Source organism: Tinamus guttatus, unplaced genomic scaffold, assembly GCF_059628265.1.
Source record: "Tinamus guttatus ecotype Peru unplaced genomic scaffold, ASM5962826v1 Tinamus_guttatus_pri_ptg000330l, whole genome shotgun sequence".
NCBI classification, from domain to species: domain Eukaryota; kingdom Metazoa; phylum Chordata; class Aves; order Tinamiformes; family Tinamidae; genus Tinamus; species Tinamus guttatus.
The window spans coordinates 802,675-824,814 of NW_028288864.1; the positions used below are offsets into that span (position 1 = coordinate 802,675).

General features: G+C 40.0%; 1 protein-coding gene across 1 annotated transcript; it reads right to left on the minus strand.

The window, feature by feature from the left end:
* Window positions 1-1,901: 1,901 nt before the first annotated feature.
* USP42 (ubiquitin specific peptidase 42) lies at window positions 1,902-21,880 on the minus strand. The gene is made up of 18 exons (XM_088529431.1): window positions 21,708-21,880; window positions 19,561-19,675; window positions 17,823-18,060; window positions 16,993-17,193; window positions 15,738-15,848; window positions 15,471-15,573; window positions 15,237-15,304; window positions 15,010-15,080; window positions 14,425-14,507; window positions 12,457-12,568; window positions 11,943-12,083; window positions 11,639-11,739; window positions 11,079-11,217; window positions 9,703-10,440; window positions 9,240-9,328; window positions 7,102-8,613; window positions 6,312-6,604; window positions 1,902-3,527 (listed from the first exon to the last, which is right to left on the minus strand). Exons 3-18 carry the CDS (start codon window positions 18,049-18,051, stop codon window positions 3,487-3,489), a joined length of 4,032 nt encoding a protein of 1,343 aa, XP_088385557.1. The 5' UTR covers window positions 18,052-18,060; window positions 19,561-19,675; window positions 21,708-21,880; the 3' UTR covers window positions 1,902-3,486.
* Window positions 21,881-22,140: the final 260 nt, after the last annotated feature.

Consider the following 22,140-nt stretch of genomic DNA (forward strand, 5'->3'; position numbering starts at 1 on the left):
TTCAAGCAAAGCATCCATCAGTTTTAGCCTTGGCAAGCAGATTTGTAATGCAAGGAGTGATAAAGCAGACTCGGTGGTACTAGTGAGCATAGCGCTGAAATGCAGCAGTTGAAGTATTTCTGGAGAGATGTGAGATTACAAAAGCCTTTATGAAGCACTTTTGTATCCATTCTTATCTTCTGAAATATCACCTTCAAGAAAACCTATTTATTTAACCAGATGAGAATGTTTATCTATAAGCATGAAGGAAATGCCTTGAGAGTTCATTTGCTATATTAAGTAAGTTTGAAAATTTTATATCCTGCAGAAATAATACTTAGAGTAACATGTAACTGAGGATATTATAGCAGGAAATATATTATTTCTTAGCATTAAAAGCACCATCTTAAAAGGTTATTTGTGGTGCTCAATATATCTATTTAATTTGCAACCAAAGCTAATGGAATAGCGTTCTTTGTGTGATATTTGATTTTAAATGTTCTTTGTTACAGTATTAACAGGGAATGAAATTGGCCCAAAATTTCCACTGGCCACGAGGCCAGTAAAACAAAGTGGCTTGTGAAAATTTTGGCCAAATCAGGTACTATCCATAAGAGTGACAAAAAAAACTCTCGACTTTGTTCGTTTGTTTGTTATTGGGCTTAAAGTCCAGGTGTGGTTACCAAGACTAGCTGCCCTGTGGCCTCAAGCGGGATCTGTTACAGTTTGGCCATGCTGAGGAAAAGTCATGGGGGGACAGGAGACGCCTCCCTTGGTGAGGCCCTGGAAACGAGCGCGTTGCTCTTCATTGCTCTTTGCTTTCACCATGGCCCTTTTCCAGCACGGGGGCCAGCAGGGCCGCCTGGCCCGGCCTCGTCACGGCGCCAGCGCAACCCAGAGAGGAAACCGCACGGGCCTAAGCTCAGCTGGACTGACTTCATGATATTCTGACACAATAAGCTCTGCATCGCTTAACATTTTGAACAGTTTTAAACTGGTACAAAACTGAACCTTTGTAAACTGAGCAGCATTTATAATGCTTCATATATAAAAACAATGCATATTTTTTAAGATTTAATACATATCTATGTAGATATGCTTGCTGGAAGAGCTAGGTCTGTTGTAGACCAAATGCTACAAATTAAGACTTGTGGCTTACCAGGTTCATTTCTATATTTTCTTGGAAAATGTTTCTAGTTAGAGTTTAAATATAAAATGTAAATACTGTACAGGTCTGTATTGGTATAAGTATTGGTGTACACAAGTGATTTGCATGACATATTCTATATCAATCATTGTTAAAAATGTGATGTTCTATGTAAATCCACTGCAATATTAATGTTTTCATTTATCATTAAGACTTGTTGCTTAAATCTGGAGATTTTCTGCAAAAATAAAGTATGTAACTATACTATTGTATAGCTTGTCTTCTTTCTATCACTAGTAATTTACTAGTTAGTTACTATTAACCTAGTAATTTAAATTACTAGGTTAAAGAGAGGAGATCCTTCACCTGCAAGCCAGACTGTGAGTGCATAGTTGCAGCTTTTTTTGGATTCTGTTATGAGCTGTTGTCCCTTAAGGACCACCCTCAGTAGAGCAAATACTTCCTTAGTTCCCCTCTTTGAGTTGCAATCGATTCTGAATAAAACGTCCCCCTCTCTGCTCCTCAGGTAGCTACAGCGACGGCCCCGGCCCCGCTAGGACCAGCCCGCGCTGCCGCAATCCGCCCGCCGGCTGCAGAGCCAGAGCCTCCCGCCCTCCGCTTGCTGCTGCCCTCGCTAGGCTGTGCACGTGTTGCTTCGGGAGCTCGCAGGTAACATCCTTTCATACACTTAGCCCAGAGTCCTTCATTAGACAAGAGACAAGATACAAATCTTGGAACCACAAAGAGAAAAAAAAAGCCAGATACAGGAAAGGTGTGCGTTTTCTTTGTCATGTTACTTTATGTAACGTCACATAACTGTTGCCATAGGAACATTATGCAGGGTACACTTATGGTTTGGCTTTACGGTGTTCTCCATGTACCAAAATATTACTTTTAAGTAGTTAGTAAAACATTAACCTTGCTCCTTTCTTAGTGTCACACAGTGGAAAGCTACAGCTGAGCTTTCAACCTTTGTGGAAGCTTTTAACTTCAAAGGAGAAAGACTTCTGCATTCTTGTCTAGGCAGTTGACGTCCCAAGTTTACTTATCTTCTCTGGGTCACACCAACAGCATCTTCGCACCTACCACTGAAAGGAAGATCTGATTTCTTGATTATCAAACACACTCTGAAAGCTGTCAATTCACATGACATATTGCATGTTAAATAACTCAAGTAAAACTCAAGTAAAATCCATTTTAACTTTGCTGTATTTATATACTATATAAATTTTACATGCTATATATTTACAGTGGGGCAAGTGCTTTTTATCTTTAAAAAAACAAAGATCAAACTTTAGACATCTCTGAACAACACAGCTTGTATAAACCAGACAGATTATTCAGATGAACTGTATTTAATACAGGTTCCCCACTCATCTCCTGATGCAGGACCAGTGAATAATAAGTGCATCACAGTTTGATAGCATTTAATAATAAAAATAAAAATCACAGTATGAATTTGTCTGTAACTAGAAACTTCAGAAGGACAAAACAAGACAACTGGGACTAAGTCAAGACAAGTGACACTATATAAAAAAAAAGTAATAAAAACATATGGGAGAGTATACAAATAGTTTGAGATACATTCAGAACAGTATATTCTGATCAGTATGTTTTCACACCGTTGAAAACCAGAACATTTTCTTCAGATCTTGAATATAACTAAAAATGTGAAGTAAATTAGTTTCTAGTGTCAGACATCACAGAAAAAGAAATGAAGCTCTTGCAAAACTCTAGTTATTTGAGAGCTTGTGAAATTTTAAATAAGTCTTTAAATTAAATATACAGACTGTCAGTTGCAATTTTTATAATTCCGTGGTTTCCTGGTCTTTCTTGCACCAGATGTCTAACTTGGAGTAACATTACATGAATAACACACAATCAACCTGAGTCTGTAATTAAGCAGCATTTGAGATGTTCTATTCCAGGGCATTATTTTCAGTGAGTTATTTACATGGTCATTTACAATGTTCAGCAGTTGTAGAAAGTTTCCACCCTTTTGGATTACAAGTACATTTTAAAAAAGAAAGTCTCAAGTTAAAAACTAAAAAAAAGTTCTTTCATGGTAAAATTCTGTACAGTAATCTGAAGCACCACTTATGATTGGGTTTTGCTTTGATGGTAATTATATCGTTCTGATAATAATTTTTACGTTTTGATGGTTAGTATTGTTTTGATGATGTTTGTTTGTTGGTTTTGATGGTAGGTTGTTTTGGATGGTAAAGGTTGTTTTGGATAAAAAATAAGTTGTTTTGAATGGTAAATAAGTTGTCTTTTTAATGCTAAATAGGTTGTTGGGTTTGATGCTAAATAGGCTGTTGGTTTTGATGCTAAATAAGTTGTTGGGTTTGATGGTAGGTTTAGTTTGAGTATTGAAGGCTTCCATCAGTAAGCTCCGTATCTGAAAAACAAAAGGCAGCGCTGTCATTCCGCGGCTCGATAGCAGTGTGCAAGGTGAACAGCGCAGGCGGGAGCCTGCACCCGCTGCAGGGCTGCAGCGGCGCCGGGGGACGCTCCCACACCCTGTGTTAACGCTGCTGCATCCAACAGAAAATCCGGACAAGCCACCTGCTCAGACAGCACGTGGGAGCTCTGCTGGGTCAGTTACTCAGGGCTGAAGCTCTGTCTGGGGGTTTAACACATCAGCATCCTCCTTTCACTAGGGATCTTTTGGTTGAGCTGACCACATCTTATCCGCAAAACCTTTGGTAACTTGCTAGGAAAAACATGCAAGGATGCTGGAAGTTAACTGCTTTAAAGCTGCTCCTTCTCTCATCTATCTCAATTCTCTTTAAATCGTAAGTTATCTGTAGGCAATTTCATCCCTGTTAATTTATTCAAAGTAACCTGAGTCCAGATGGCAAGGCACAACCTTAACACTCCCTTCTCAGGTGTCTCCAGCTTAGCTGAGAGCTCCAATACTCTCTAAAAACACACAGCCAAACAGCTTTTTTTTCTTTGAGATTAGATCTCATCATTCAAAAAAATCTATTTAAGAAATCCATTTTTTTAAGACTCACCTTCCACAAGATGAATAAAGCTAATTAACATCCTTAGCTCTGATGAAATATAAAACTCTATTACTTACCATAGTTGTTTTACACAGCCCAGTCCTATCCTACCTGCACTGCAAGCAGGATATTACTGCTGTATTTATCAATGACCATCCCATTCACCTACACAACCCAGCAATCACAAAGTGCCTGATTTGTGTTATTGGATGTAAAATACTTGCTTCCTTCCTACTCTTACAACTCATTTAGAAAAACAAAAACCAAGTTTGCCATCTGCTGGTCAGATAATTTACTAAAGTCAAAATAGTTTTAGACCAGATGCCTTTTCTTCTATGCTGCTCCTGATTTATCTAGAACAGAGATACTTAAAATTCAGAAGAATCAGATTTCTTTCTATAGCCTCATAATTTAAAAAGCCTGTATTTACAACACAAGTATATGGCAGACTTTGTTTCACACATGCCCCAGCATGTAATCATGCTGGTTTTTCAACAAGCCCTTCCTGTCCCGAGTAAACTTTTCAGTGCAGAAATGTATGGTCTGACTGTGACAATTCACCTCAACATGGGAACCAAAAGGAAATTTTGAAATTTCATTCCAAGATTCTCCAAACTTCTCAAATACTGAAATGACTTCAACTGTAGTGCAAAAAGATGCAGTTCCTACGTTCTCTGTGCTTGAAGAGGGCGAACCATTAATATGTGGGACTGTCACTGATGGTTAAGCCAATCATTAAATTCTGGCTAGGGATAAAACATAGCAAATCTAAGAATATAACTTGCCTTTGGATAGTGAGCTGTCTTCTTCAGGGCTTACTTCAGTTATCTATAAGAGGAAAATATATTGTTGTGGGGGTCTTGTTTGTTTTCTAAGAACTATGGTCTTGCTAATAATTTAGCTGATATTTTACAGAGTATTGATATGCTATACAGGCAAATATCTGGATTATAATAATGCTATATTAGAAAGATACTGAGCTTTTAAAAACTCAACAGTTTTGTTGAATCTATACATCTCTGTAGCCCTATAATAAGCCAAATAATGTTAAAAGATGGAACAATTTATCTTCTTGTTATAGATGTTTACTAAAATATCTGATTAACTGGGTCTGCGTCTTTATGTCAGCTAACAGGCAGCTAATCTAAGAAGTCATTTTATAATACACACTTCTGTTCAGAAAATTTCCCTGGGAAAACATGGTCAAACTTGATTTTGGATGTTGAATTTATTATAGGGTGCAGTCTTCTTCATTGCCTAATTCTAAAAAAAAAAAATTAAACTTTATTATCTGCCAAGAGTCCAAGCCAGAACTACAAGCAACAGCAAGGAGTTGAGCATGAATTCAGTTAGGTGCTCAAGCTCATATTTAGTTTTCTATAAAGAGATGTACCAAATTGTTTTTTTTTTATATTAAATACTGGGGAAGAGCTGTTTCATTAGCCCATTTCTCTGAATATTTAAGCCTATACTACCAGAAGAAAAGCACAAGTAAATAAAATGGTAGCAGGAATTTAACATACTCTCCAGATGTTAAACTGCAAGGTATTCTCTGGAGGATTAATAACTGCAAATTCAGTGTGCTTAGGAGAAGGCAGAGCTACATCTGACCAAAATACTTCGGTATTATTACTAACTTATGTTACTCTGAATACGCAGTCACCAGTGTGCCTATGTTATAAAATAGCCGAGTGTAGCATTTTAATGAAATCATTTATCCTAGCAGTCTTTTGGGGGGGAGTGGGGCGGGAGGGAGATGGTGTTTTAAAATAACATTATTAGCCTGGAAGTCTCATGTCACCGTCTCCCATCTTAACTATGCAGCCTCCTGTCTACCTACTAAACACGTTTTCAAGATATGGCTGCCTAAAATTAACTAGTTAATCAGACTGATGGCATCCTGCATCTCTCCTGCTGGTTCTCCACTTAACTATTGCATCAAATTAAAATTACTGGGTCCTCCAGCCCTTGCAGTTGTCTTTTAGACCTTCTTTCCCAGCAATCATTCAAAAATGGAAAGAAAATAGCCTATAAGCTTTGTTTTACTGATGCAGACTGTTTGGAAGGCATAACACACTGTGCAGTTTGCATCGCACAGGTATTTTAAAACTACTGGAAATAATATTTTCTGCTTGAATAAAAAAGAATTCTGTAAACTTCCTGTGGCCCCTTACCTCTCACATAGTCGCTGGGTGCGACGGAACTGTATTTCTTGCTTTCACCAGCATTGGAAGGCTTCCCTTCCTTGTAGGGTTGTTTACTGCCCTGGTTTCTGTATTGCTCACATAAATAGTCATCTGGAGGACGGGATTCTTCCTTCTTCTCCCGTGTTTTTTTCTGGAAACGAGGATCTAAGTATTCCAAGAAGCCTTTCAGTTTCCTGATGTGCTTCTTCTTTTTCTTCTTTTTCTTACGTTTGCGATTGTCATTGTCAAAGTGGAGCACAGAGAAATCCGAATCATAAAGTCTGAAGGAAACATGCAAGTTAATAATAGCAAAACAGATGTGGCACTTGATGCATATATGAAACTTTATTTATTTTACCACAGGTGACGATTTGCAGCATGTCAGCTACTCTGTGGTAATTTCTGCAAGTCTACCTTACGTTAGGTGTTGCAAACTTATGCCCTCAGAGCCTGAAGGACAACAGGTCCCGGTGTGTACACAAATCATTACCCAGGGCTAGCTCTGGAATATGTGGAATTAAAAAAATAATAATAAAAAAATCTTGTAACCTAAGCAAGACCTGCGTGCAGATGTGGTTCTAACTAGGTGGTCCAGTTCTAACATTCCGACACAGTTCGGTCATATCTTTCCTATTTTCATGTGATTGACCTACTGACATGATCCCCAGCCAGATTCTGCCATATAAATAACTTAGAAACAATGAAAAGGGGAAGACATGAGAAACAACCAGAAAGGAATTAGGAAAACTTTGCTGATTATGCTGTAATCCTTGCTTACTTGTAATCCTTCTCTCGATGTTTATCTTTGGACTTCTTTTTCTTCTTGACTTTCTTGTATTTTTTCAATTTTTGATCACCTGAATCTGATCGCTCTTTTTCTACCTTTCTATGTTTCTTTTCTGTTTCGCTTTCGCTGTCCTCTGCACGGGAATATTTTCTTTTTCTGTTTCTTTCTTTTTCATCGCTGTGGGAGGAGTCCTCAAAATTTGAATGAGCTGACATAGGTGGAAGCATGTGCCTTTCGCGAGGGTATTTTTCGGACTGTTGCTGAGGTACTGAAAAATGATGCATATCTGCTCTGTGACTGCTGAAGTGATGCACATCTTCCTCTCGAGAGAGTGAATTGTGCAGCCATCTGCTTTTGTAATGATAATCCTTATGTGACCTGTTGTTGTAAGCTTGACTCGATTTGTCAAAGTCTTTATCACAGTGAGAGAACTTTCTCTCTCTACCATCTCTTGTTCCATAAGAGGAATAGTAATCATTGTAGTATCTACACTTTTCCCATCTCCGTGGTTCATCCTGATAGTATCTTTCTCTGCTCCAAGTTCGCTCTCCTTTGGAATGATAATACCTGCTTCTGTCTTGTTCTGTCCTCCCTCTGCTTCGCGATCTGTACCGAGGATACTTTCCTGAGCTTCTGCCATTATCGGGGCTGCTTCTGTCATTGTGAGAAGATCTGTACTTGCTACCATTGCAATATTCTTGCTTGTGACGGTTTTGCTTATTTGTTTCCATGCTGCGAGAGCATCTCCGCTTGTGAGTGTGACCATCTGTTTTGCTTCTGTTTTGCTTCTCTCTCTCCTCTGTGTCAGAGTGTTCTCTCTTCCTTCGGTAGTGCTCTTTGTCATTTTTCTTAGAGTCGTATATTTTTTTCTTATATTTTTTCCTATGCTTATATTCTTCACATTTTTTACTACTCAGCCCCTCACTGTCTCTAGAAAATTGACTCTCCAAAACTTTATCCAGCTTCGTAATTGAAGAGTCATTGACAGGTGGTACTTCTATATAGTTATTAGAAACATCCTTTGATTCTTGGCCTTTATCTGTAACATCTACAGATGCAAGTTTTTTAGAATTACATTCAATGTCAGACTTTATAGAGGAAGTTTGCCCTAATTTCTCTTCCGTCTCAGGAGACCCTTTGATGTACAAAGGATTTTCTTTAGAAATGAGTTCAGATTCTTTTGATCTTCTTGGTTTGTCTTTGTCTGCACTGTCTTCAGACACACACTGCCCAAGGAATTCATCTTCAGCATCCAAGGATCTTTTCCTGACCTTGTGCTGGCCATTGATATTGGGATGTGCATTATCAGCTTTTGATACAATACTTTCAGCAACTTCTTCTTTGGTAGCAACGGTTTCAGAATCTGATTGAACAAAAAGATTCTCGACCTCACAGCTAAAGTCAGAAGGAACCTTCCTGGACTCTTCGTAGACAAAGAGTGCTTCCATCACAACAGTTTCCATAAGAGCATCATTCTCTAAAGATTTCTGAGGTCCAGGGACACTGCACAGAATAAAAATGCATTTGTTAATTTGGTCAAGAGTCATGGGACATTAATAGTAAAGTTCTGTTATGTAAAAACTGACAGCTACTGGCAAACTCTGAAAGACATTGCCTTTAGAAATCTTATCTTCTGATTGTTACACGTTCCTCAGCTCCCAGAGAAGAGCTTTCTTGTTTCTTCTAAAGTAGTGCATTGAAAAAAAGGTCTTTCTCCCTGTGCTGTTCTGAATCACAGCAATAGCCAAACCCACCATATTTGCTCTTCTCCCACCTAAGAAAAAGTGTTTATGTGGGTTTCCCTTTCTCCCTCAAACACAAGGGAAAGCAGACGGCAGGAATTTAGACTTCACAATGTACATTCATGGATACATCTCCAGAGGTGGAGGAAAAAAAAAAAAAAAAGAGGAATAAAGAAAGTGTTACAGACAATACTGCAAACTGCAAACATTCTGTGTGGAAAGCAAGGATGCACAGTGCTGATCATGAGCTCTGTTTGTAATATTGCATATGTGATGGGGAATTCTCTGTATTGATTTAAATATTTCAATTAAATGATAGTGGTAGATAGGTAAACCCATGACAAAGGTATATAAAATATTATTTTAATCAAAGTGTACTCATTTTACCTTATTTCCTCTGACAAGCTGTTCAACTGGCTGTATGTGAGGGATTCTAAGATTATTTCTTGAGGAACCGGAGGCAAAGCTACAGGCATCTACAATTAGAATGTAGAAGTTAACAGATCGAAAGACAGTATCCATAGCAGAAAACTACTGTTCACAATATTTCTACATTAAATGTTAAATAAGATTGCTTTGAGTGACAGGCATTAGCCACATTTTAAACATAACCCCACCCATTCCTTATGAAACTCTTATGAATCTTATCTCAGCTAAGCTTGTCCTAATACATAAGCTCAGCTCTGAAAATTCTAGTGGGAAAATAGCACTGGAAGTGCCATGGCTAAAGTAGTGCCACGGCTAAAGTACTGCCATGCTTTTCTCCTCAGTATTTCACCTTGGTTAGGAACACCACAATATTCCTAAACACATCATGTGTGAGAAGTTCTAGATGAAACAAACAACTTACTGTTTCAAGCAATCCATTTGTTTTAGAAAAGAAAATCTCTGAAGGTTTAACAGGTTGTACTTGGCAAGTGGAATCGTCAAGTTTCAGTCCATTTTCTTTAGATTCATTATCTAAACTAATAGCACCATTTAATGAATCATTTTTTGGCAGCTCATGCTGGGGTCTTTCTTCTTCAGCATTCTGACAGGAAGAATGGGAATTCTGCAATGTACGGACTACCTTTCCAATCAAAATTCCATTAGAAGATACTACACTGCAATTCCTTTTAAATAAGCCCTTCGACTCCTCCTCAGATTTTCCTGAAGATTCTGCACCGTAAGGGACTGTGTTATCAGAGCTGAGTTTAGGATTTCCATTCACTGCTGGCTCGACAAAAATTTCATCGGGAACTTCTTGTTTGGAAACATTAGTAGCAACTGACATTGTAGATGCATTTGAGGTAGACTCTGCTGCAGAAGAATTTGTAATTGTGGAGGAAGGAACAGGCTTGCTGAGATCCTCCTCCTCAACAGCACTGCTAAGAGCGTCAGGCTGAGACACAGTCTGACGGGCAGGCAATTTGTTATGAATACTGATAGTAATCTTCTGTTTTTTTGATGGATCAGTAATTGAAGGCCTCGTAATTGCCCAGTTTTGAACACAAGCTGTTGGTGGAGCTGACGATGGCCTTTTCAGGGTGACACCAATGGTGTTGGGATCTTCTTTTAGAGTTCCATTTCCGTTTAACCTACTTGAATTCTGCATGTAAAGAGAACGGATTGCAAGATTGGTATATGCGAACACATGGCATTTAAAACACCAGAACATAGAACTCTCCCACTAAATAGTTCTAAATTGCCCCAACACCTATAAAAAAAAATACTTATATATAAGTCCACTAAGTGTGTTTCTAGCTTTGGTTTTCTGCATATTTGCATCAAATGAGTATCATTGTTAATATCCCATGCAAATAACACTGACTAAAGCTATTCCCATATATATGTATATATATATATTTTATATGTATAGTTCCAATGCTCAGGAACCAAACAATTTGGTTTCACTGTCTCAGCTGAAGTGATAAAGCTAAGAAAGAAAAAAAGAGTTTTTAAAAACAGTATAAGCATTAGTAGATGCTACCCAAACTCTCTCAGGCTTTAGGAATTTCTGAAGGTTTTAGGCAGCAGAGTTGGAAGAAAAAAACCTAATGAGGCAGCAGAGGTGCACGTCTTACTATTAGCCACTATTTGAATGATTTTGGCTGTAATATGTGGGCTGTGAAGAAAGCTGCAGAGTGGAAGCTAAAATAAAACTCAGATGCTTTTAAAGTAACAACAGCAAGGAAAATCTACAAACCCCTACCAATTTGGAACTGTTATCTGCCCAATAAAAATTACCTTAATCATGTGAGGAGGAAGCCGTGGTCCCATAAATCCAGTCTGCTTATTATTAGCCCCCCGCTGACCGAGGAATGAGCGGGGATACGACGGTGCGGGTAAGTAAAAAGCGCGTTCTCCAAGCGTCAAATCATAGCGCCTAGGGAAACGAGAGTGACTGCAGTTTAGAGGTGCTGTTTGGCCTTAAATCCCATCCTCCAGTTTTGTAAGAGCAGTTAATATGACACATTTGTATATAGACGATTTAACCAATGCTACAAACTGAGACATAGTTAATGGTCTCGCTACAATGTCAGTCCTTTTTAGATCAGTAACTCATCCCTATACTTAACCTCTTTTCAATTAGCCAGTAAAGATATGTAGCAATTTACTCAAGTGCAGCTGTTTAAGACTAAGCAATGAAATATAATAAATGACATGAGGAATTTCAGATTAGGTAGAACTGAGTTATGAAAACATTTTTTTTCCCAGAGCAGTAAAACAAAACAAAAAAAAATAAGAAAAATATGAATATCAGGATTGTAAAGGTATTTTAAATGCATCTTAATACTTGTCATTACCTGATATAAAAAAGCATATATGCTTGTTGACTGAGAACTGTTTTTATATCACAAAGAACTACAGAAGCATCATTCATGTGGTACCAAAGTCCGTTAGCAGCCTGAAAATAAAGTCAACAATATCTTTAGATGAATTGCACATTTTTAAAATTAAATCAGACAAAACACTATGGAACAAAGAACAAACCAAAGCAAACATAATATGCAACAATACCTTTTCCTCTAAAAACAGTGGTTACAAATAACGTTTTAATGAAGCTTTGTCTTTGTCAATACAAATTTTAGAGAGTAAATTGATATTTACCTTTATGTAGCAAAAATAGTGCCCCGCATGACAATTAACACCACTATGTACTAGGACTGCATATAAGGCATAGAGCAGTGGTTCCCCGATGGACTGAGACATGTAGGCTCGAAGATCCAAATATTCAGGATATTTTACCTCCTAAAGAGAAACCAAGAGGGTTCAAAAACTATCCTGAAATACCTTATGAAACAGCCTGCTCAGAGAAAATACAGACTAAAATTATACATTTTATGGATCAATAAAGATACTTCTTTTGATTAATAACACTTAGCAATCTAAGTTGCAAAAATTATTTTCTGAAAAGTCAGCTTTTTAAGCTGGATATATGCTCTTAAAGAGTAGAGTATATTCTTACTGGCATGGGAACTTTACTGGTAGCATTAGGCTAAAAATAATTATTTTTATATTGATTTTTATTAGATATCTAGAGTCTAGTTATTGTTTGCTGACATTACCAGCTTTTAAATTAGTATTCTGGTTTTGGAAATAAGAGGTTGCATTACAGCCATACCTTGCTGATCTTTCCACCGGTGAAATTTGCAAATCTTTTGAGGGATATTGTAAGAACATTGGAAGAACGATGTATTGTAAACCTTTTTGATGCAGGAACCATCTTCTTACACCTTAAAAACAAGCACAAACAATTGTTTAAAAGTGTCTTTCCTTTCCCCCCGAGAGTCAAACAAGTTTTCATATCTCATACATGCTTATGCTATTTGAATGATATTTACTTGCATAATATGTTTTTTCTTTTCATAAATCCATATACTGCATTTCAGGTTTGCTAATACAGAGAAGATAGCAGGATATAAGAGGACAGCTCTACAGAACAAAGAATAAAGGATTTAGAACATTATCTTTCGATAGTCAAACAAATGTTTGAACACGTATCTTTGTTATGCCAAAAAATAAGGCTCGCCAGCAACTTAAAATGTAGCAGGAACATGAATCTCTCTGGGTAGAGCACATTAGCATGTAACACAAGGTAGCACTGAAGAGTTATTCTCTATAAGAATTATAAAAGTAGCTTAGTCCAACTCATGTCCTGGATACATTCTTTCAGCTTTCTGTTGGAATACAAATGCTAAAAGAACTGCAAAAATGGAGCTTCAGCACTCAGGATTAGAAACTGCAAAGCATTTCCAAAATGAATCATTTATCAATGTCAAAAAGCAATAGAAGCAAACAGTCATGCTACTGGAGTAAGACGTTTGACAGTAATATGTCCTCATGTGCTCAGGTTGCCTGGGAAGAGACTGAACCATCTGAAATCCTTTGAAACTAATTGCTAATTGTAAATTTGTTATGTAGTCCACTCACAGGTAAGATATACAGTGTACGCAGTGCAATTCAACTACTATCACAGAGAAATACAGGCAAATATTGAAATATGCCAGTTTACATCATCAAGAAAAGTACTGCTAAAAGCTAAAATAAGTGGAAAGAATTAGTCTCTTTTCAGTTTCTGATGTTAAAATACAAGACAGAAAATTCCAAATCCAGCAATAATGCCAAAAAGAAAAAGTGCTCAATGATTTTCTATTAAACTTATAGTTACATGGGAAGTTTTGAGATGGCAATCTATTAGAAAAAATCATGGTAGAAAATGGAGGGAAAACATCAATAATGTCAATTAGGAAAAAAAAAAAAAAAGGAAAAGAGAAACAAACAAAAAATCACCAAAGTAACAGACAGTTTACCAGAGATAGAAAAGATACTGCATATGCACAAGATCTTTGTTTTTAAGCTCACTGAAAAGAAAACAGAAACCTGTGCCTTGAAGTATGACTATACTGCTCATAGCCCTCAGAGATCATGCAATTCAGATGAGCTGGATGAAGTTCATACAAACCAGCCTGTAAGATATCTCTTAACTCCATATGCCTTCAGGGAGGGTAGGTTGGGTTCCAGTGGCTCATTTTAGACACCACCTTTTCACAGCTTTTACAGTTCAGAGGCATGGCAGGATAGTGAGCCAGCAGAGATGGAGCTCTCCCTCACTATCACTGAGCCTGTTCAGATTCACCTAGACCCACTCTAATGTTGTTCCACTCTGGCTTCTTCAGGAGACTCTTACTGCTTCCCACCGCAGATCACTGCGCAGAGCTCCTTGCTCGAGCTCACCAGCATACACAGTATAGGATGTGTCTAACCTCTTGCCATAGGGATACTGCAGCGCACAACCTCCTCATTTGGGAGATCGAGCACTCCCAGTGGAGACAATACTAGAAACAGAATGTTAGTATGACCACGTGTCTGCACTGCCAAGTATTTAAAGAGAATAGCAAAAATCACTGTCTTGGAAACAAATGTCTATTTTTCCAAGTTTTGGAGTATTTCGATATATTCATCACTAAAACAAAACAAAAGCTGTGTCTCATTGTGTTTCTAAATTAAGTCAAAAGATAACTCATGCTCTAAAATATACAATGCTTTAAACCAGTATCTAGTCTTAAGACATAAATTGTAATAATCTTACTTGCTACATTTATAGCAATTTTCACCGTCCAGCTGTTCGGGCTTCACAAATTGTTCTAGAGCTCTGGTGACAGATGAAGCTGCCTGCACGAGAAAGACAGTACTAAGTTACTGGAAATTCAATATTCCAAACCTTTAGTAGTAGTTTACAAGAGGACCTTGCTAGCTCAGGCTTAACAAACCTCCAATGAGCCAGCGTAGACTGGGAAGGAGGCAGAAGCAGAGTACACTGAATATTTCAGTCATTTTAAAATGACTTTACTTTCATAAAAATAAAGTAATTGTTTGATACCACCGACAGTTAGCGAATATGTCACATGCAGTGTCATAAACAAAAAGAACTAAAACAACCAGTATAACAATTATACTGAAGTAGTACAAAACAGTGAAGTAGAACCATATCATGTGTGTAGATATAATTATTATCTGAACAGTTTAAAATCAACACAATCATGGGGACCACTACATGGCTTCCACAGAAAGACAAACTTCAGTCCACTTCCCATCCACCACCAAGCTGTTTTGTGTTAACAGCATATATTTTGAGTAAACTGAGTTCTTGAGCCATAGTTACAGAACATCTTACCTTAATATCCAAAGCAATATCAAGGAATGCCTCATAGGTGTCCGAAACTGCTTTGCAGTTCAAGCACTTTACTGGAATCAAAATATAAATGCTTAGCAATATAAGAAATAGATTAATGGTGAACATTTAAATTAACATGTATTATTTTATAACTAGGAGCTGCTTTACTACAAACAGACAAAAAAGCACAGATCAATTCTAAGAACAGTTATATTATTTAAGAGTACCTCTGGATCTTAGAAATCCGCCAAAAATCTGATGAATTACTGTCGTAGCTTGAGAAGATCTGTCTAACCTGGAAATAAATTATAAGCAAAGCTCAGAAGACTTGAGGCAGAGTGTTAACTCTTCAAAGAGTCTTTCTTTTTATGAAAATCATGGACATAGATTTTGGTTTATTATCATAAAGAAAGGAGTAAGAAGATCTAGAAAACATTAATGATATATTTGCTGATACTTACTTGGTGCTACCATTCAAACAGGCTTTCTGCATGGCATCAACAGTGTGACGTAAAAACTCATGCGCGTCTTCCTGACTGCCAAAACGGAACTGTTTTCCTATTCCTAATAAATAAGAAATTTGTGGTATTTATTTTGCATAAAAGTGAAAGAAAACTTGTATTTCAATAATCTCTCTTCCTTAAAAATAAACCTTGGAAACTGTTTATGCACATTAAATAATCTTAGAAACTTTTTAAAATAACTAAAAATAATCTGAAATTACTTACTTCTAAGGTCATTGATGACAGGTGTAGGTTTGATGGCCTCAACAGAGCAACAAAAGACCTGATTAATATGAGTTTCCATTGTGCACATCATGCAGAAGCCTTGCTCGCGACCTGAAGAACAAAGGAAGAAAGCATCTCAGTCTAGCAAAACATAAAAAGCTATGGAAAAACCTTACAAAATAAAATCTTCAGGTTATAGGTACAATCTCCATTTTCCCTTCTCTTTTCTTAAGGTGCTAGAATTCCAAGATTCTTGTGACATTTCATTGCACACTACTATACAAAATAAAAATATCTCTGTATTAAAATACATCTGCTGATGAGAAATCTAAATGACTATTGCCAAGTCAGTATTTGCAGGCTGAGAAGAATTTGAATTCTACAGATAGAAGAACATACGAGTAACAATATTTGACACTGATAATGCTGCATTAAAAAAGAATTTGTGTTATTTTCAGCACACCGCTGTCAGGTGAGCTACATGAAACAGAGATAAGAATCCTTTGGGAGAAAAGGAGGGTTGATTATGTATCTACAAGTATTTCTACTCTCCTCTTTTTTCCAAAGGATGCTTAACTGCAAGACTTTTTCTATATAATAAGCACAATGTTAAACTCCTGGGAAGACATACTAAACTAGAAAGATTAAAGCACACAGGTGCCTTTGTCAAAGTATCCATATATAGATGCAAGAGCCTAATAGGCTTAAATAAGTTCAAGGATAAAAATAAAATTAAAAAACATGAACTCAAGGGTGGAAAAAATAAGGAATTTTATTTAAGATAAAATCAGTCTCAATTTTAATACAGTCCCACAGAAATTTGTATTTGATTCCATGTGATCCCACTAGCTCATATGTTTGTTTTTTAATGGTTCAACAGTGCATATATAACTTTATCACAGTATGAAAATTAGGCTGTGAAGGAACACTAAGAATCTATGACGCTACTCCAGCCTAAATTTGATCATCTTCCTAACAGCAGGAAATTCAAACGCCAAATATTCACTAAAGGGATCACTTTCCAATACACTTTGTTATTGACATGAAGCAAGCAATGATCTTCCTTTGAAATTTAAGGATGGTGCATTAATGAAAGAATGCACTATACAAGCTTTTCTGAGCCCAATGTTAATACAATATTCAAAGCCATCTTGTACAGGTAAAGCAAGGAAAGAGTTTCCTTCACAGAATCAATGCTCTTCTTTCACATTCAGAGCTGTCCAGCAGATTTAAAATAAAGTTAAAAAGTACGCACATGATTGGGTGTGTTCAAGAGAAAGCATATAATTGGCAAGAGGCGGGGTGTAAGTCAAACACTGTAGAGCAGAATTGACAAAACAGGTATTGCCAAGATTGTAAAGTCCCACTCCAACACTTTGTGTTTGCTGCCAATCCATACAAATCTTCTCAGGTGGAAAAAGAATTCTCTGAGGTGGAGCAATTCCATCATTAACGACTGAAAGAGAATTACATTTTAAAAGAGATTGTGTTATTTTGCTCTAAAAAGGGCCATTTTTAAAAATAGCATTCCGTATCTAAGCACTCTGAGGCCAGCTGTAATTTATAACATGCTATTTTCACTAATTCTTGCCATGTTTCTTCTTCTTATCTAGATTCATTAATCTGATTGATTTTTGTTTTTTTCTTATTGTAACTTCAACCACTAGTTATATAGGCAACTATCACAGATATCAGAACTATTAATATCAGAACATTTTGCAAGAGATGTTATCTTTCATAGACTCGTGATTAATAGAAATCACAAATAGCAATGATAAAACACTTTTGCATCCTGTGCAATAGAAAATATGTGGTTAAGTCCAAGTATTATGAAGAAAAACTCTCCATAATGCACAGTACATTGCAAACATATCAAAATTAGCTTTTGTGACACAATTACATAGTTGTTACACTAGTTACTAGCCACACAGTTGTCTTAGGGAATTCACAAAATTAGTCTACTGTTGAGGTCTTTATTCACAGGCATAGTTTCATTTTACGCCAGTTCAACAAGTAAACATGCAGGATAGGACTGACATATGCTACTTTTTTTTTTTTTTAATGCAGGATAAAAGATATCATTACCTAGATCTCTTTGGGCAAAAGGTTTAGATTTTTCAGACGATCTACAATAAATAGCACCTCCAGGTCCTTGGTTCACGGAGACTTGTTTTTGATCTTCTGAAGGTGGTACCCGACCCCAATTGGCGGTGCGTGACTTCATTTTTTTAGTACGGGGTTTCTTTGATTTGCCAGACCGTCTGGATGATGACTTTTTAGATTTTGAGGATTTTGGCTTGTTAACTATGGTCATTGTTCATATCTGCAACAGAGGAAAAAGTTGTGGTTGTTGCAAGACTGTTAAGAAGAATTCCAGAAGGAAGAGCAGAAATCCTGGGACATAATCTCTAAGAAACAATTTGCTGAAACAAATAGCTGATCTGAATGATTTTAATCTGCAATAAATTGGAATACATTTTTTACAATACAGAAACACACGTGATATTCTCTGAAGGGTATCATTTGTTTATCCATTGCCAGTGCTAGTAACAGAATACTCCTTTACAGCATCACTGTAAAGGAGTTACAGTTTTTTATGTACAAAGTAACCTACACTCAGCTGGTACTATAATCACTTTCTTTCCAGTACTCATTTTCCAGTGCTCACCGCATCAATTGCAATGCCTTTTTTTTTTTTTTTTTTTTTGTTATTCTATACTGTGTATGACATTAATTTGTGAGAGCTACCCAGCCTGTGGCATGAGGTTCCTTCTTCCAGGTCTACGGAAGCTGCAAACACTGGCACTTTCAAGCCCTGGCTCAGTGAGATTGCAAAGGAGCAGTTTGGCCCAGCTTTGCACTCCTGAGAACCACATACCTCAAGAATTCAGAAGATGAGGTATATCTTGGGAAAGGAGAGCAAGAGAAGGATTACAGACTTATTTCTGCCTGGGTTTCTTCTGTCCTCCCAGCAAACACTTGCTTTGATAAAATTTTTGGCAGCAATACTTGCAAGTGTGATGGTTGCAAAAATATCACAACTCTTACCATAAACAAAAATTAGACTGAAAAACATCTCTAATTTTCAGTTTCACTTAGCATGATTGCACTTTTTTTTTCTCGTCTAAAAAGCAACTGAGGAATGTAAATTATAGATAGGAAACAGTGGATGTTACCCCCCACACACAAAAACCCCCCACAAAACTCAACCCTCAGGGACAATTAACTAAGTCCTTTAACTCGTTATGTTTCAAGATAGTAATTCCTTAAATAGATGCAATAAATACATTTTAATAAACATAATTCCAAGAAATTGAAACATTATGTTATACACAATATATATTACCAATTTCTGCAGGTAAATTTTTGTTAGAAATTTGTGCGCTATCTGGCTGTACCATAAAGGAAGGGCCTTTCCTCTAGCACATCGACTGGAAGTTTAAAGGATAAGCTACCGGTTATTATACTGCAATGACTGAGACATCACAATATCAAGTGGGTTCACATTTATGATGTAATGACTGATTACATCAGTCAGACAGGATAAATAAAGCACAGTAAACTGCACCACTTATAGTCCCACAAATGACACATTATGTACTCTTTAATTAGAGTTCCCACCCTCCCTTTAAAATTTCAATTAAAAAGGCCTTTAAAATCCATTCTAGTCACAGATTATCAAACAGATTCAATACGCTACATAAGGGCTTCTTTGTTTCATTCCTTCGGTGTTTTTGCCTTGTACTTGTTGACAGATTTCAAACAGTATTTGTAAACAGCTTTCCATTTCTCAGAAAAGAACACACAAAACTAAAATCTTAACTGAGAAATGAAGACATCCTGGTCCAAATGGAAGATTAAGATGACAGGTCTTGGGCTCAGTGAGTTTCAGCTAAGATCCAATCTTCAAAGTGCAGCTACTAGCCAAGTGCCATCTCCTTTTTAAAAAACAAAACAAAACAAAAATTAAAGGAAAAGCATTAGAAAAATCTTTTGAAGAAACGTATTTGAGGAGGGAAGAAGAATCAACACTGTGGCGAAAGGGAAACCAAAAGATTATCTGAGAAAGCTTGAGAGCTCTACAGAACAACAAGATAAGGCTTAGCTATTTGTAAAATTTGTTTTTGATGATCAGTACGCGACCAGATAACCAGTACTGTGTAACAGCAATAAATCAGATCCAGCACTCTGTCAAGATATGTTGATTCTTATCCTAAGATAACTCCTAAGGTGGATATATCAACTCTCTGAGAAATAGACAAAAAAACTGCAAACATTGACAGTGGTCCCGATGCCACTGTTGTTCTCCCCTGCCCATGGTGGCGGCCCGGCACGCATGCTCACGTACAATTTTTTCCCCTACACAGTTGTCCTTCAAAGTTTTTCCTGGTCCAAGGTCGAAAAGAGATTTCAGTAAGATGGATAAAACACTTTCTTTCAGAAGGAATGTGGAGTTTTGCATCCAAATTACACAGACTTTGTGCGCACTCTCATCACAAACCAGCCTCCGAGTCCTCGTGCTCGGCCTCCGGGCACGGAGCAGCCGCGGCTCTGGGTCGCCCGGCACGCGGCAGAACCCGCGCTACGGCAACAGAGCCGCCCAGCGCGGAGCTTGTTACAAAGCAAACATTCCCCAGCAGTGATAGTAAGAAACAAGGCACACGCAGGAGTAACAGGAAGCTACTACGGTATGTATATGGGGACGATGCACATGTTTATGTTTCTGGATTACAAACTGCAGCAACGTACTGCAGCGCAACAGTAAACCAAAAATAATAATTAAAAAAGGGAAGACCACGTACTAGTTTTAGTTTCACTCAAAAAAAAAATCCAGCATCCGAGCCAGGAAGTACAGAATTAATTATCCCTTTACCCTTAACTGGAAGCCAACTATGCACCGCGTGGTGCCGGGCTCGGCCGTGGCGCCTCGGGCAGCCCGAGCCTCCAGCGCCTCCATTGTGCGGGGCCCGCTTCGTTTCACGCCTGCTTGTAAAAGCTTTTATTTATTTATTTATTTATTTATTTATTTATTTATTTTTAACGCTTCTTGACACGGGCAGATAAAAGGCGTTTTTTTCCGCACGGGCAGGGCGCCAGGCGGCTGCACGCAAGATGTCTGCGCTAGGTAACGGAGCCCCGCGGCACAAAACCGGCTGTGAAGGAACCGCCGCCGCGGCCTCTGCCCTCTCGCCGCCTCCTCTCAACCGCGGCGCTAACGGCGCTCTCCGGCGGGGCGGCCCCGGCTCCGGCTCCGCCCTCCCCGCGCCTTCCCGCGCCTCACCGGGCCCGGGGGCAACGGCGCCGGGGACGCGGCCCATCCGAGCGGCCGTGGCCATGGCAACCGGGCGCGGAGGGCGGAACGAGCCTCGCGGAGGCCTGCAACGGGCGTGGGGGAGGAAGGGGCGGCGAGGCGAGCCGGGACACCCCGCACGCGCGCGCGGGCCCGGCGGCAGCCACCTCCCTCCCTCTTGCCCGCCGCGCCGGGGCACGCGGGGCGCCCGCCGAGAAGCGCCGCCCGCGCGGCACGAGGAGGCGCGGCGGGACCGCGGCGATTTAACGGAAGAATGGCGGGGGAGGGCGAGCGGGAAAGGATAGCTGCGCGTGGCCGCCCCCCGCCGCGCCGGGAGGGGGCCGGTCCCGCCGGCCCAGGGGGTGGCGGCGGCGGCGGCAGCGGGGCTGGGTCGGCTCCGCGGGCCGCGCGCTGAGGGCGGCGCCCCGCCCCGCCCGGGGATCCCACCCCCTCCGGCTGCCGCGAGGGCAGCGGCCGCGCGCCCGGCCGGCGCCCCGGCGGGGTGGGCTGGGCTGGGCTGCGCCGCGCCGGCTGCTCCCGCCGCCCGCGCTCCCTTCCTTGCCCGTGGCCGGGCCGGCCCCTCCCCCGCCGCCCATTGATTGCCGCGCGGGAGGCGCACGCGGCGCTGCCGGCTCCGCCGGGCCGCTGCCGGGCCCCGCGCTTCCCGCCGGCCCCGTTACCTGGCTCGGCCCCGCTTGACTCGGCGCTGCCGGGTCCCCCTCGCCGCAGCCCCCGCCTCAGCCCGGCCCGCTCCGCCTCCTGCTCCAGCCCGTCGGGGAACAATGACGTCCCTCCGCCGGCCTCTTGCATCCGGGGCCCGGCGCCGGCCGGGCAGGCGGGCGGGGGGAGGAGAGGAGGCGGCGGCGGCGGCGGGGGGAGCAGCGAGCTCCTCCGGGTCAGGCGGGGAGCAGCACCGCCCCTGCGCCGCCGCCGGGAGCCGCTAGAGGGGGCTCGGCGACCCCCGCTCAGGGCGAGGGGCTGCGTCGCCGCCGCCGCAGCGCTGAGGGCCGGGGTCGGCCGCCCGGCGCTGCGGGAGGCGCGGGCCCGGCAGCGGGGCGGTGCTGCTCCCCGCCTGACCCGGAGGAGCTCGCTGCCTCGCCCGAGCCCTGCTCG

Coding starts and splice junctions, on each gene's coding strand:
- USP42 (XM_088529431.1), bottom strand. CDS start 18,051: ATGACCATAGTTAACAAGCCAAAATCCTCAAAATCTAAAAAGTCATCA. Junction 15,081..15,236: donor CGGATTTCTAAGATCCAGAG/GTACTCTTAAAT, acceptor TTTTGATTCCAG/TAAAGTGCTTGAACTGCAAA. Junction 14,508..15,009: donor ATATTGCTTTGGATATTAAG/GTAAGATGTTCT, acceptor TTTCTCGTGCAG/GCAGCTTCATCTGTCACCAG.